Raw genomic sequence first — 16583 nt, 5'->3', positions numbered from 1 at the left:
ACACATAAAGAGAGAATGACAGTGTTCCTTTTTAAAGGTTATTATAAAATCATATCATGAATAGATTTCTACCATGAGAATATGGTCATTTACTGCTGACATATCCTTTTTTAAAAAGTCTCAGTAAGCAACCTCCTCTTTCCAAAGCAAGTGTAGCTACACAAATGCAGGCAATGTAGCCTACTAAAAATGTTTCCCAGATTAAACCTGTACTACTTGGTACCACTATATTGACCATGTTGGCAATTACAGCATACTAGTATTTATACATAGAAAAGGCATAATTAAAAATGCAGGCTGGGAGGATGGTTCAGTGAATAAAACCTACTTCATAAGCTTGACAACTTGAGTTTTTATTCCCCAGAACCCACCTGAGAACCAGATGCAGTAGTGCTAGTGCCTGTAAAGGGAGATGAGTGGAGGAGGAGGACAATCTCCAGAAACTTGGAGACCAGCTACTGAACTTACATGGTGGCAGAGAAACTTTGTGTCAAACAAGATAGGAAGGTGAAGACCCAAAGGTTGTCCTCTGGCCTCTATGTGTTCATGCCTGCATCCCCACATACAAACATTTACACATACAGTTATACTCATTTCACAGGGTGGGGGAGCTGAGGGAGAGAGAGAGAGGAAAAAATCACCCGTATAAAAAACTATAAAGGGTGCACTTTAAAGGGCACTGACCATGAGTGAAGCTTACAGAGTGGAATTTAAACTGCAGGACTACTTGAAAGAGTTCAAGTGAATGTGAAAGCTTGGGACATGACTTTATACTCCTAGGGGCTATATAAACACTATCTGTAGACTACGCCAAATATGTCCTTTTAATTCTTTCAATAACAAATTAACCTGGCTTACTGTTAACTTTTCTAAAGTTTCTCATTTTTTAACTTCTTGCCTAATAACATTTATTTTGAATCACAAAAGGATTGTATAGGCATACAATAATATTTTATATCCTTAGTCTATACTACTATTTCCCCCAGTACTGAGAATTGAAATTCTGGGGGGAGGGGTACCCTGCTACTGAGCTGTATTCTTAACTCCAACCTTAGAATTCTTGGAAGCTAAGCACCTAGTCATTTTCATTAGATTTCCCAAAATCACAGTTTTAATGGTCATACTTCATTATTATCTTGATATACTTAATTATCCTTTACTTTCTTAACATATGGTCATTTCCACATTTATTATAGTTATTAAGGATCCTGAGAACAGTCTTATTTCCCTGCGTAGTGTTTCTTTCCCTTTATATTTTCCAGTTTTCATTCTTTGTGGCTTGTTAATCATCTTTTAGGGCTCCTTTTACATTCCTTAGTCATTAGTTCCTTTTAGGTAGTACATAGTTTCACTGCATTGTGGAAAATAAGCTCTGGACCTCCTTCTCTTTTCTAGTTTTCTTTTTAGGGAATTCCATCAAAACTTATAATTCTAGAAACTATAAATTGGTAATTTCCAAATTTATATCAGCCAAGGTATCTCTCCTGATTTCTGAACACAGTTTCTACGTTGGGATCTCCTTTGCTTTGTCTAGGGAACATCTCAGTATTTCTGAAACAAAGCCCTTAATTCTGTCCTCATTTTTCTCCTCTGAGAAAATTTTCTCCACCTATGCACAGGGTAATTAATTCCCGCACTAGGAAGGTAGTGTCAGAAGCATTGCAAATTCAAGGCTAGCCTGTGCTACTAAAACTTTATGAGCTATGTAGCAAGGCCTGCCTCTCACTCCAATTCCCTTTCTGCACCTTCCAACAAAAAAAAAAAAAGGGAAATCTGCATCTGTCTACTTATTTAAGCAAAGCATTTAGGTGTCACCTTTAATTGTATGTTTTCTACCTTGATTTGAAACCAATGGCAAATTTTAGTATGTTCATCTCCCAAGCATGTTTTGAATAAGTTTGAAAGCTCTTGTGTTGAGTGTCACCATTCTAGCTGTCATCCTTCAGCTGTACCACTACTACCCCTACCTCTCTCTCCTACTTCCAGTGCTGAGAATGCAGTCAAGCGCCCCATGCATGTACTCCAGACCACTGAAGGTTTCTTGTCTCTTTATTTTTCTTGTAAAACACAGTTTCTGTATGTTTCCCAAGCTTGTTTTCTATTAATAATCATCTTGTGTCAGTTTCCTGAGTTGCTGGGACTGGATAACTTCATGCCGACCATACAGGCTAGACTTTGTTTGTAACCTGCTTCTATGTCTGATCTACTTCCCGTAGTTCTGAATGGGAGAACTTAAAATTTTATTGAATCTTTCTTCTCTCTGCTGAAAGTCTTTTAGCAATCTGCTCCTGAAGACAATATATATTTATTCCTTAGGAAAAACCTCATTGATTTTGACTGTCTACCCATCCATCCTCATTTCATACTCTTTTTTTTAAAATTTTTTAAAAGATCCATTTATTTCATGTGTGTAAGTACACTGTCACTGTCTTCAGAGACATCAGAAAAGGGCATCAGATCCCATTATAAATGGTTGTGAGCCACCATGTGGTTGCTGGGAATTGAACTCAGGACCTCTGGAAGAGCATTCAGTGCTCCTAACCGCTAAACCATCTCTCCAGCCCTCATGCTTTCTTTATTCATCAAATATTGTAAGGCTTTTCCTGCCGAGCATTACTTCCTTCTCTATAGCCTGTCCTCCTTTTGATTCTTTCAATATCAGATCAAATCTGGGGGGGGGGTGGTATATGGCAAGGTTTTCTTCCTTTACTATTGCAGTGCCCTTAGCTTCTGCTAAATCATCTGACTTACTACATTATTGTTAAATGTTTAATGTCTACTTTGATAGGAAGTTTCCATGATGGTTTTACTCATTGTTACTCTGCTCACTAGTTCTTGAGTTAGAAGTTTTTAGATGAGCTGAAAACTGTAGTTACAATGTTAGCAATTTCTCCTTCTTAGTATCTTACTTAATAAGACTCCAACTGTTAAGTAGCTATATGAAGGCCAGTTCAAAGGGACAAAACAGTTAAGGAGTTATGGGTAAGGCCCTCATCTCTTTTGTAATCTGTAAAACTAGGAGATATTTTAAGAATCATCCTGGTTGATTCATAAACTATTTCTTTTTAGTTTGGAAAGCTCTCAGATGTACCTACTAATTTTGTGTAACTCACAGTATCAATACTTGGTTTTTCTGATACTAGAAAATTGTTACCAAATGAAAAACTATCTGAGATTATCAGACTCTCTCTTTTTTTTAATGTCTTAAAAACAGTTCTGTTTGTTTGTTTTTTTGAGACAGGGTTTCTCTGTGTAGGTTTGGCTGTCTTGGAGGAACTTGCTCTATTGACCAGTCTGGCGTCAAACTCAGAGATCCACCTGCCTCTGCCTCCCTGGGAGCAAAGGCGTGCATTACTACCACATCTTAAACCATTTCTGAACACCAAATTGTTCAAGTCATAGCACTACCATGCTGGATCAGTTTCTTGATTTTTGCAGTACAATAAGCTAGGACAGTTCCTTCTAGGTTTTATTTTTTGATTACTGACAGTAAATTGTATTTGTATCTTTTACTGAAATTCTTACAGAAACATTGCTACGTAGCTCAACCTAATTTATTGTAGAGTGATAAAAAAGCACATTGAACCAAAAACACAGATTTGTTTTTTGTTTTTATTTTGAAAATTGTATTTGAATTTTACAACTGCTTAGATATTTTCAGTTAACTTTAGGTATTAATTTACTTGTAGATGCATTAAGTATTATCTAGTGGTTGCTTTCAGAAATGTGTTACATTCTGTTCACAGAGGTACATGAATTAACTTGCGTTTTTAAATACCACCCTTTATTTATCTTAAAATTAAATAGGAAGTACCATTGGCACAAACTGCACAGCCCACATCAGCTATCGTTCGTCCAGCATCATTACAGGTTCCCAATGTGCTGCTCACAAGTTCTGACTCAAGTGTAATTATTCAACAAGCAGTACCTTCACCAACCTCAAGTACTGTAATCACCCAGGCACCATCCACTAACAGGCCAATTGTGTAAGTGATTCCAGTCAGTCACTGACTTTACGTGAGTTGTTAGGGGTTTTTACTATGGTTTTCCCTAGGATATTTAAGTACTAGAATTAAATCATGTGTTTGGGCTTGAACATGTGTTTCTGTGTATGTGTGTGTGCACGTGTGTGGGTGCACACGCATGAGAGAGAGAGAGAGCATGTGAGAGCGCCTGCACAAGAGTGCTTTCTGCCTGTCTTGGGTTTTGAAAAGTTTTTAATATTTTTAAAATAATATTATCTGACACATTGGATAATAAATATATAAATCTTAGCTAAAGCAAACAATGAACATAGACTATAAGTTTAAGATGGTCTTATTTTATGCTGTTTGACACAAACAAAGTTATTCCATTTCAGGATAACATTTGTCTCAGTTCTTAAAAGCAAATCCCAAGACCTTTCTGATCAGATATTTTCTCATTTCACAAATTGGAAATTCATGACTTTTCCCCAGGTTTTTTTTTAAGCACTCATGCATAAGTTATGCATTTTAAAATGCAATTAAAATATCTAAGTTTTGAAATTTGCCTTTTGAAGGTTAGAAAACTTATTTTTAAGTAATAGGAGGAAAAAGACTGTTATTTTACAGAGGTGGTTGGTATAGATCTTTATATTTTTTCCCTTGTTTTGTTTTTCTTAGTCCTGTACCAGGCCCATTTCCTCTTCTATTACATCTTCCTAATGGACAAACCATGCCCGTTGCTATTCCTGCATCAATTACAAGTTCTAATGTGCATGTTCCAGCTGCAGTCCCAGTAAGTTGGAAAGTTAGACCATTTAAGTCTTTGTGTCAAAACTGGTCTTGGTAAAATAACCAGAAAATATACTTGAACTGCTTGATTGGCTTTACTAAATGGAATTTATCAAAATGCTTATACGGGGAGTAATATTTATTTATTGATACCTGTAATCAACTATAAGACTCTTAGCAAACATAATTGGATAGAAAATATTTCTCTACCTCCCCCTCCACCCACACTTGTTTTTTGTATTCTTCTTATACTAGTTCTTGATTCACCTCACTTCAGTTTGACTAGATTTCAAATTCAGATATTTTCAATCTCTTAAGATATTTGTATTGGAACACTGTAAAATAGCTATGGTGTTTATATTTATAAAAATTCTCCAGAAAAACACACTTGTCCTTTATGGTGACATGAAATTTATTGAATTTCTTTGATGACCCAAGTATGGTAAGGTCTAAACATTCCTATATCTAGGCCTGATGACACATGACAGTAATCCCAATAGATAATAGGCAGAGATAGGATCAGAAGTTCATAGTCAGTCTCAGCTAAATAATAAATTTGAGGCCAGCCTGGGCTACTTTGTTGTGAGAAAATCCAAAGGAGGTTTTATGAGAAACTCACTAAATACACACATTTTGGAAAATATAGAAAAGGTAATTAACTATGTTGAGCTCTCTAGTGAACATTTAAAACCATATTGTTGGAGATATGGTTAAGAGCTTGTACTGTTCTTGCAAAGGACATGAGTTCAGTTTCCAGTACCCATTTAGGTTTGTTCACAACTGACTGTTGCTCCTGCTATAGAGGATCAGACAACTTGGGCTTCCATGGGCACCTGCACACAGTGCACATGCCCACACATAGATAAACACAGGTACACGTAATTGAAAAAAAAATTAAGTCTTTATTTAAATCAAAGTATTTGAAATGATGAAAATTTTCTCTTTTTCATATCATTTCACAAAATAGTTTTATTCATTTATTCATACTTTTGAATTAGTCATCATTTCATATTTTCATCCTGAAAAGCACTTTTAGATATCTATCAAAGTTGTCCAAAGCATACTACTTTCATTTTTCCCTAAATTATTTATGATACAGCATAATTTCTCATAAAGACTACTTTAAGTCGTAGTCATACCATTTACTGAATATAGTTGGGGTTTTTTGTTATTGTTGTTGGTGGTTTTTCTCCTGGAACTGGTGAGATGTCTCAGTGGAAAGACACTTGCCACCAATTTTGACAACCTTTGTACCAATCTCCATGTCCAGCCTGGTGGAAGGAGAGAACCAAGGCCAGCAATTGTCCTCTGACCTCCATGTGTGCCATGACATTTGTGTGGGAACATATACACAAAGTGAGCAAATGTAAAAGTTTATTCTGTTATTACATGGATAAATAGTACTGACTCATGTGGTATAGTTCTTATCGCTTTTTGAGATTTATTTTTTAAAACCTACTTGTAGCAACATTCTAAAATTTGTGGTTTGGATATGCTCCTCAGCAATATTAGTGGCATATTAAATATTAAGTTTATTTAAAAGTCTTCCAACCTGCCTTCCCTCCTTCCCTCCCTCCCTCCCTTCCTTCCTTCCTCCCTCCCTCCCTCCCTCCCTCCCTTCTTTCCTTCCTTCCTTCTGTCCTTCCTTCCAGTTTTGAAGCAGGATCTCACTATGTAGCACTGGCTGGTCTGGAACTATGTAGACCGGGTTGGCCTTGGACTCACAGAGATCTACCTGCCTCTGCCACATGAGTGCTGAAATTTTTAAGTAATCTAAATATCCAAATTATCATTGATTGAGGTATTTCCAAAATATTTAGTCTTCTTTAAAGAGATCCTTGTTATTCAAACGGCATTACTTAAAAGTCTTAATGAAGACTCAGGTAAAGGTGTGCTTTCTCTTTTTTAAAGTAGGAAATATTTTTGCTTTGTATTTGAGATAAAATAATTATACTTTTAAATGTGCCTGTATTGAAAGCAGCTTGCAGTGAAAAAAGAGATTAACCCTAGTCACATTAGCACCTCCTAACATGAAAAGGGAAGGTGGCAGGCCTGTTAAAGTATTACCTGAGAAGTTTTCTTATACAGTACATAAATACATCAATGACACACATTTTAGAACATTCATGTACCAATTTTAATAAATTACAGTTTATGTTGTCATATGTTTTGATAGTCCTTTTAAATACAAAATTGGAATGTAATAGATAATGTACACATTTTTGTACCAGTCACTTTGAATATTATGAATTTATAAGAAGGAACAGTTAAAGTCAGGCCAGCTGACACAGGCCGGGGTGACCAGCTACTTAGAAGGCTGAGACAGAAAGCTAACCTTTCTTTATAAAAGCTTGATAATATAGCACTTGACTCAAGCCCAAGACCTTGGGTTTGATCCTTGCAGGTAGATTGGGAGGGAAAGTACAATCCTCTGTGAAAGGCTAAAACATGGAGATTATTATTTCAGAGAAATTGACAACTTTCGAAAGATAAATCAGGTTATATAGTTATTCAGAATTCAGCCCAAACATATAATCAGCTACAGTTAAAAGTTTATAATTTTCTAAATCTGAAATCCAAAGGTGCAAATAACAGTCATGTGTAGTAAAAAAAGGTACATCTTGTTTTGTAAATACTGAGTCATAGTTATTTTAAATATCTTTTTAACAGCTTGTCCGGCCAGTCACCATGGTGCCTAGTGTTCCAGGAATCCCAGGCCCTTCCTCTCCTCAGCCAGTTCAGTCAGAAGCAAAAATGGTAAGCACATTTATTTTACTGAATATTTATTGAGTCTCTCTCTCTCTCTCTTTTTTTTTTTTTTTTATTATTAAGGCCAGCATTTTATAAAGCTGTGCACTGTATTACACTATAGGGAAAAAAAAGCAAATTTTGGATAAGAAAAGCTTTCATTAGTGTAGTGACTGGCTCAATGATACTTTAAATATAAAGGGTGAGCTGAAAATAAAATTCTAGTTTCTGTTGCTTGTGTTCTGTCTGGTTTGGACTGTGCCATAAATTCCTGGTGGAGGTCCTGAATAAATAGTACAGCTGAAATTAAACAGAAGCTTTGAAAGCAGTGCTGAGCAATTACACAGAACTCTTAACTAGTATACCTGTTAGAAAACATTGCATGTGATTAAAAGGAAATCCCTGTTTCTTTTGTGCTTTCAACAGTATAGAATTTGTACTGCTTAAAAAGATAGGCTTAAGGAGCTGGAAAGATGGCTAACTGGTTCTTGAGTTCCCAGCACCCACATAGTAGTTCACAACTGTCTGTGACTTCAGCTTCAGGGGATCTGACACATTAACACAGACATGCATTTAAACAAAACATCAGAATACATAAAATAAAAATAATTAAATTATAAAATATTTTTTTTAAAAAGATGTGTAGATTAGAAATCAGGAGTTTGGTTTTTATTTTAATCCTAATTCTGTATTTGCCATTTTAGGGTCTTTTCTTTCATTATACACTAGACAAGCATTCTGCTACTGAGCTACACATCTTAACCCTATAGTTGTTGTTTTGAGACAGGATCTCACTAAGTTACCCTGGCTGGCTTTTACCTCATTCTGTTGCCTATATAGGCTTTGAACTTGGGATCCTCTTGTTCAACTTAGGTCTGTATTACTAGGCCCAGCATGGCTTGCATTTTCCTGAGATTTAGTTTTCTTATCTGTAAAGTAAAAGGATTAAGCTTTCATTCCTAGAATTTTTTTTCTTAATTTAGATCCCATAAACTGTCAACATTCTTGAGGGAGGCATGAAAAAATTCTCATATTTATCAAAATCAGTGTTAATAGGCTCTCTGTGGTCTAGAAATGATACAATAAAATTTTTTCTTAATATTAATAAATATATTTTAGTAAATAATAAATAACCATTGCTAGAGTCTTATGTGCTTCAATTCTTTGTTAAGCACTATGGTAATACAAATCTGCATACATAAGAATATTTTTTGTTATACAGCTTAGTTTTTTTAAAAATTGCTGTCACTTCATTCAAATAATCTGAAATTTGCACATGATAATTTTTGTGTATAACTTGTATATTACCTGGATAAAGGTTGATTGACGTTCATAAATGTGAGAGAAGAATTCAAAAGCTGAAGAGACAGTTTTCACATTTTTAGCACATTTAGGTCAATCCTCAGAAGACCTTTGCTGGAGATGTGTTCTGTTATGTGTTTTCTACTAAATATGGTGTATTAATGATAAGAAAGTGGGTTTAACTTACCATGTATACAGAAAATAAAAAGGAATGAAGAAGGAAAGGCCTGTTGAGGAGCATGTGTCTGGACATACTCACATGCACATAAGCAGTGCAGCTTTTATCCCACAATCTGACCCAAGAGGAGCAGACACTGAAGGAAATTCTTTTGGCTATAAGAACCATAATTCTAGCATCTGTTAAAGTTAACAGTAAATCACTAGTTGAAAATTGGGGAAAGCAGAATGACTCACTTAAATTTAACAGTCTAATTGAATTTCTTACAGAATTTTTGTTGAAGAAGTAAATATGCTCTCCTTAAATTTGATTAAATAAAAAAGTACTTATAAAATTTGTGTATGCTCACATGTAAGTGGATGTGTATGCCCATGCATGCACGCATATGTGAAGGCCAGAGAGTGTCCTGTATCTCTCCACACTTTTTTATAGACTAGACCTCTCACTGGATCTGGAGTCATATGTGTGAGCTGTACTGGTCAGCCAGTAAGCCCCCAGGATCCACCTATTTGCACAGCCCCAACACTGGAGTTATAGACACTGTCAAATACTGTATCTACTGAGCTGTCTCCTTAGTGCGTCCCCCACTGCTTCTGCTTCTTTTTTTTTTTTTAGTATTTATTTTGTTTTTAATTGTGTGTATGTTTCTAATATATGTATTTGTGGATATGTGCACAAGTGAAGGTGCCTTAGAGGTGAGATCCCCTAGAGCTGGAGTTACAGGTACTTAATTATGAGCCACCTGATTTGGGTACTGGAAACCAAAATTGGATCTTATGGGAAAACATACATGCTCTTAATTGCTAAGCCATATCTTTAGCCTGATTTATAAATTTTTATTGATGAAATTTTTTTCTATATGGAAGATATATAAAAGTGAGCAAGAAATATAATTGACTAGAATATACCTATCACCCAGCTTCATTTGTTATGTACTGTCATTTAGGTTTTACCTGAACCTAACTGCCACTTAATTGTTTCATAGATTTGAGTGCAAATTTTATGTATATATTCAAATGAGCCACTTATAACTACAAAGTTCTGATAAATATGCCCATTTATATAATATATGCTGTTATTATCATATAAACCGTGAATGTATACCTAGAAAGTTTTCTAATTAGTTATCTGTTTTGTGGTTTGGCACCAAAAATCCTAGTTTAGTATAAGTCGACTGAATTATATACTGTTTTGCCTTTGCCCCCAAGCGCTAGTGTGAGTTGTCATGATCAGCTCACTTTGATTTTTCATAGGGCTGTATTTATATTCTTTTAAGTTTTTCTTCTGGTCTTTTAGCTTCTTACAGTAGAAGCCTATGCCATTTATTGAAAATGTTTTGCTTTTTACTATAGGCATTTATAACTATACATTTTCTTGTATTCACCAATTTTCATTTACTACATTTTCATTATAATGAATCTTTTTGTTTTCCCTTTGATTTCTTTGGCAAGTGGGTTATTTAGAAATGTATTATATAATTTTCAAATATGTGGGGACCTCCAACTTAATTGTTTCTTACTGATTTCTGTTCTGATCATGTTGTGAAAACATCCCATGTTGGTAACCTTCAGACATTTTATTTACAGCTATTTCTGTCCCTTATTATTTATGTAGCATTTTATGGATACTAAGACATTCATCTAGGAAGATCATAAATTGTGAGATTTTATTCTTGGATATATTACTAGTAATGATGAGACAGTCAAGAAGTAAGTATCTTCTAGAATGGAATTTTGATTTGTTTTCAAAACCCAGATCATAAGACTTATATCCTATGAATCAGCTATTTGGATTTTGTTGTTTTGTTATATTGATGCCTTCATTTGTTTGTTTGTTTAGGTCTAGACAGGGTTTCTCTGTGTAGCTTTTATTTTATTTTATTTTATTTATTTATTTATTTATTTATTTATTTATTTATTTATTTATTTATTTATTTATTTTGGCTGTCCTGGAACTTGTTCTATAGATCAGGCTGTCCTTGAATTCACAGACATCTGCCCTTTGCCTCCTGAATACTGGGTTTAATAAAGGTGTGCATTACCACTACTCGGCTTTTATACACAAAAACCATTGAGGGACTACTTTTAAAAATAATTTATGCTAAAATACAGTAAAACAGTTTATATTTATTAAAGTTACAAATTTTGAAAACAGTTTTAAAAGTTCTCAAAATAACTGTCAAGCACAATTAATGTCATGATGGCATTTTAAAGGCTTAATAAGTAATTAATTTAAAACCTGGTGTACTTCTTCTATAAACTCAGTATGTCTTACTTCAGTTGCCTGAGAAACTTTCCTAAGTTCTCTAATAGCTGCTCAACATAGCAGGGCTTGATTTCCTTAAAGATCCTAGTATCATTTCAAAGCTTAATTAAAATTGTCTCAATGCTGACAATAAAGTAATGCAACTAAAAGAAAGAAAGGAAACCCAAGCATAGCCTGGTTCTCAATGTTACCAAATAATTTGCCTATTGGAAATTAACTCAGGGGGCTGGAGAGATGGCTCAGCAGTTAAGAGCAATGACTGCTCTGCCAGTGGTCCTGAGTTCAATTCCCAGCATCCACATGGTGGCTCAGAACCATTTGTAATGGAATCTCATGCCTTCTTCTGGTGTGTCTGAAGACAGCTACAATATATTCACATACATAAAATAAGTCTTAAGAAAAAAAATTAACTTTTGTGGGGTGTGTGTTTTTTTTCAAGATGGGGTTTCTCTGGGTAGCCTTGGCTCTTTTGGAACTTACTTTGTAGATCAGGCTGGTCTCGGAATCAGAGATCCTGCTGCCTCTGCCTTACAAGTGCTGGGATTAAAGTTGTATGCCACCAAGCCCTTCTGAAATGAACTTTTCAAGCACCAGAGAGGCCAGTGAGTTGACTCAATAAGGAAGTGCTTGCCATCAAACCTGATAACCTGAGTTTGATCCCTGAGACCTACCTACGTAGTAGAAGGACAGAGCTAGCTCTGGAAATTTAAAAGCATTTTGGCATACAACTATATGAATATATTTTTGTCAGTACTTGATTTTTTTAAAGGTTTAATAGTATGCATTGAAATCTTACTATTTACAATGATCATAAAGTACATGTAAACCAAAACATGGAAATAGTCAAAGTTTTTTTGTTTTGTTTTTTCTAAGAAGGACTGAGGCTTTCACTTTTTGGCCTTTCTTTTTTTGAGCTTCATATAGTCTGTGAGTTGTTTCTTGGGTATTCATAGCTTTCTGGAGCTTGTACCCAATTATCAGTGACTACATATTATGTCTGTTCTTTTGCGACTGGGTTACCTCACTCAGGATGATATTCTCTAGATACATTCATTTTTCTATGAATTTCATAAAGTCATTGTTTCTAATAGCTGAGTAATACTCCATTGTGTAAATATACCACAATTTCTGTATCCATTCATTTACTGAAGGACATCTGGGTTCTTTCCAGCTTCTGGCTATTATAAATAGGGCTGCTATGAACATTGTGGTGCATGTGTCTTTTTTTGTATGTTAGAGCATCTCTGGGGTATATGCCCAGAAGTGGAATAACTGGGTCTTCAGGTAGAACTATGTCCAATTTTATGAGGAACTGCCAGACTGATTTCCAAAGTGGTTGTACCAGCCTGCAATCCCACCAACAGTGGAGGAGTGTTCCTTTGTCTTCACATCCTCTCCAGCATCTGCTGTCACCTGAGTTTTTGATCTTAGTCATTCTTACTGGCGTGAGGTGGAATCTCAGGGTTGTTTTGATTTGCGTTTCCCTGATGACTAGGGATGTTGAGCATTTCTTTAGGTGCTTCTCAGCCATTCATTATTTCTCAATTGAGAATTCTTTTTTAATAGGATTGTTTGATTCTAATGTAATACTTTCTAAAGCAGAGTCCACTTCAGTAGTCTTCTGGGAGTTGAAAAGACTTAACTAAACAGTTCTGTCATTCCATCTGAAGAAGATTTTCATGGTGTTTCTATCCCAGTATATAGAAGCATCTTAAATGTCAAATAATTTTCTACATTCAGAGGCAGAACTTCACATCTATGCTTTTCACATATGTGTGTGTGTGTGTGTGTGTGTGTGTGTGTGTGTGTGTGTGTGTGTGTGTGTGTATATATATATATATATATATACTGTAGTAATACTGTAATTCAACTCTCTGAATGTCTTTTTCTTTTAAGACTTATTTATATGTTATGCTGTAGGTGTTTTTTGCCTGTGTATGTACCACATATGTGTAGTACCCAGAGTCCAGAAGAGGATATGGGAACTGGAACTGGAGTTAGAGACTATCGTATATTGTAAACCAACTATGTAGGTGCTGGGAACTGAATTCTGATCCTCTAGAAAACTAAAAAATGTGATACAGAAATAAGTAGAGACTCACAAATCAAAGTTGATCTAGTACTTATTAACACTACAGAGGATCCTCAGAATCTGTGAATTTCTACAAAATTATACTAGGTCTCATGAAATTTAGGCTTAAGGGATTTATCATTACCTCTATAAACCATAGATAATTATTTTTTATATTACTCTTTAAATAAATGTAACTTCTGAATGTTTATAATTTAAAAACAAAAAACCACTTTTTGGAGAAGATGTTAATCATCTTGGAGTTCTGTTTAGTAAAGTGAGTTCTTCTAGAGTGACTTCTTTTAAGACTTGTGTGACAAACCAAGAAATAATCTTTGCACACAGTGGGTAGCCAGTAGTTTTTCTGCAGGGGGTTTCTACTAAAAGCTGACAAAGGGCATCTTGGCAAATGTTCGAAAACCTACATAAACTTAACTGGGCCCTGCATGGAACCTCATGTTCAGCAGAATTCTTCTGACCTGTCTCTGCATGCCGAGCTAATCAGCAAACACCTAATGAGCCCACACTAAAGAAACAGACCCTCTCCCTACTGACTTCATTCTCATGTGTTCTCTAGGGGTAGGAAGACAAGACTTCATGAGGACTGATGATACTGCAAAGACTACAATAATGATAATTAACTTGCTGAATTTAGAAGATTATGCTGTTAATTAGTTGCAAAATAAAGATAAGTAATAGAGCAGCAGATGGTAGGATACCACCCAGGAGACGGAGGGTTATCACTCTGATGAGCTGCTGTGGCACTTGTGAAATATGAATCTGACTTGTTCCAAAATTGCTCCTAGAGCACATCGTCCTTTCCTTTGAACCATGATGGAGTAGTTTGTTCCTACCGAGTGCTGACAGATGTGATAACATTTATTTTCAGGTGCTACATAAACATAGAACATAAATAACATTTTTAAGCAAACACCTCTGATGGGTCAGTGCAACAAGCTATTCTTTATTTAATTGGTCTAATCTGTCTCTAAGAAAAAAACCTTTTAAGTATAGCAATTGAAAGTTGTATCATGAAAAATTAACTGTAAACATCTTAAACACACTTGCTTGCTTCTTAGAAATGTTTCATTCTTTTAAACAGTGAATACCTCTTACCTTAAGATTAAAACTGCCTTGGTTTTTATTGCACATGTTGGAAATTATAGACATTTTAAATCTTTAAAGTTTAAGTGGTCAACCTTTACTTCTCTAGATACTCACTTTTTATTTACTCACATTAAGCTTCTCTTTTGAGGAAAATGTTGATCCTAGTATGGACTTAGCAGTATACAAAACTTGATTGAATATGTACTTAAAATACTTAATACTAGGCTAAAACTCTTTTTGCAAAGCTCCTGTTTACAATACTGAATTGCCAGTCAACACAGTTTTTCCTTTTATTGCTATCCTAATCCATTCAGTAATTTTTGAGAAGAAACTTCAGTCTTCAGGAAGTTTTTTCACTTTTAACATGGTGATTGATTTCTGTATCTCTGCCCATTCCAAAGATCTATTTGTAAATCAAATGTCCATTATATTTAGATTTGCATTAATTCTTTTAGCAAAGTATTTGGCCTTTAAAAATACCAAAATAATTGAATGTGAATAAAGTTTAAATATCCCTATATCAGCTGGTATGAAAGCTTACTGACTTTCATCACCTTGCTTCATCTTTTTTTTTTTTTTTGAGCTTACATGCACTTTTATGTAATTTTTAAAATCTGCGATTCAGAGCAGTACTAATTAACCCTTAAATATCTTTCTTGTAGTTTATACCCATTGGCACACTTTATAAGTCAGACCATTGTAATCAGTGTAACAGCGTGCAACAAACGTTAGTGCTTCTGCACTGGTTGAGCACTGCATGCTCTAGGGCAGTCAGGAGAGGGTAATGGTGAGCACTGATGCTGCTTTAACTTGCCCTCCTAAAGATTAGTCAAGAGAGTGATGTGTGTACTTCAGACTCCCCTATGTGTAGTTACTGTATTTCATTAATTCTAAGTTAAGCTCTTCACTATAAAACTTTATATGCTCTTAAATTCTATGATGTTTTCTATAAGGACTTTAAAATGTTTTGCCAAAACAAAATCCATGAAGCTCAACCTCTGAATACATTATGCATTTTATATCCAGAAATGGAGCTCCAGCATAGATCATGTATTATTGTGACTTGATGTCTAACATTCGTTCTGCTGTTGCATGTTATAAATCTGAAGACTGACCATCTCCCCAGGGTCTTCTCTGTGGTGTTTATGTGCTGTGACCATCTTCCTGCCTTCCGTTCTAAGTGTTCCGATTCTGTCAGTTACTGATGTGGTTAGTCATCTGATTTGCTTTAAGTTACCCATTCAGCATTATCCTGTCTGTTACTAGTTTTATTTTTGTGTATTTGTTATTAGTGTTATTTCAATTTGCTTTAAAGGTGGGAGGGGAGACCAGTGATCACATCTGGATTCATGGTTTGGACATCATTCATGTATAGACTGTTAGGCCACACCAGCGCTTCAGATGATCTCCAAGTACATTTGGAAAACAAAAATTTGTATAAACTAAACTCTCCCAATTTTTTGCCCCTATGCTAAGAACCTGCAGACTTCTGTAGCTTTTTTTAAGAAATAAGGAGACCTGTTAATGAGGCAGCTCAGTAGATAAAGGTACCTGATACTAAGCCTAACCATTTGAGTTTTGTGCCAAGGACCTACTTACTGGAAGGAGAGAACCAACCCCCACAAGTTGTCTTCTGACCTTCACCTGTGCTCCCATGGTATGCATGTGCATACACACAAAATAAATAAACATAAAAATTATTTAATAGAAAAGAAATAAGGAAACCGTCATTTGAGAAATTTTTTTGTAGATCAGCCAGTTTTGCATATTTAATTTTTACTTCAATTTCTACAAGTAAATTATCACCAATTTTCTAAATGAAGATATTTAAGACTTAAAAGATTGATGATTTGTTTAAGGTTGTAGTTTGAGGGCTTTAAATCTAAATTTGTGTCTTTATTGTATAGGACTTAATATATTATGTGTGCTGGCCAGTGAAGATGCTTGAACCTTGCAAATACCGTGTTTTTGTCATTCATAAAATCAGCCAGAAAACAGAAAGAAACATAATTCACTGGGTGATACGGTTTAGCAGTTGTCAGTGTTAATTCTTGTCATTCTCAGTCTCCAGTGTTTTTATTTGAATAATGAAACTGTAGTCTCAGGTTATCTTTTCTACTCTCTGTGTCATCTAGAAATACTAAGGACAATGCGTATG

At 35.1% G+C, this 16583-nt stretch overlaps 1 protein-coding gene across 8 annotated transcripts in view; it reads left to right on the top strand.

Moving 5' to 3' along the window:
• Positions 1 to 16583, top strand: part of ATF2 (activating transcription factor 2) — a 71647-nt gene that overhangs the window by 42521 nt on the left and 12543 nt on the right. For 7 of the 8 annotated variants that reach the window (XM_080927448.1, XM_080927445.1, XM_080927443.1 and 4 more), the window contains 3 exons: positions 3808 to 3986; positions 4644 to 4758; positions 7425 to 7511. In XM_080927448.1, coding sequence (XP_080783574.1) covers positions 3808 to 3986; positions 4644 to 4758; positions 7425 to 7511 — 381 coding nt within the window. The remainder of the gene's footprint in view (positions 1 to 3807; positions 3987 to 4643; positions 4759 to 7424; positions 7512 to 16583) is intronic. The other variant, XM_080927449.1, reaches the window with a different exon arrangement.

This window comes from Micromys minutus (genome assembly GCF_963924665.1).
Source record: "Micromys minutus genome assembly, chromosome: 13".
NCBI classification, from domain to species: domain Eukaryota; kingdom Metazoa; phylum Chordata; class Mammalia; order Rodentia; family Muridae; genus Micromys; species Micromys minutus.
This window is presented reverse-complemented; position numbering and strand designations above follow the sequence as displayed.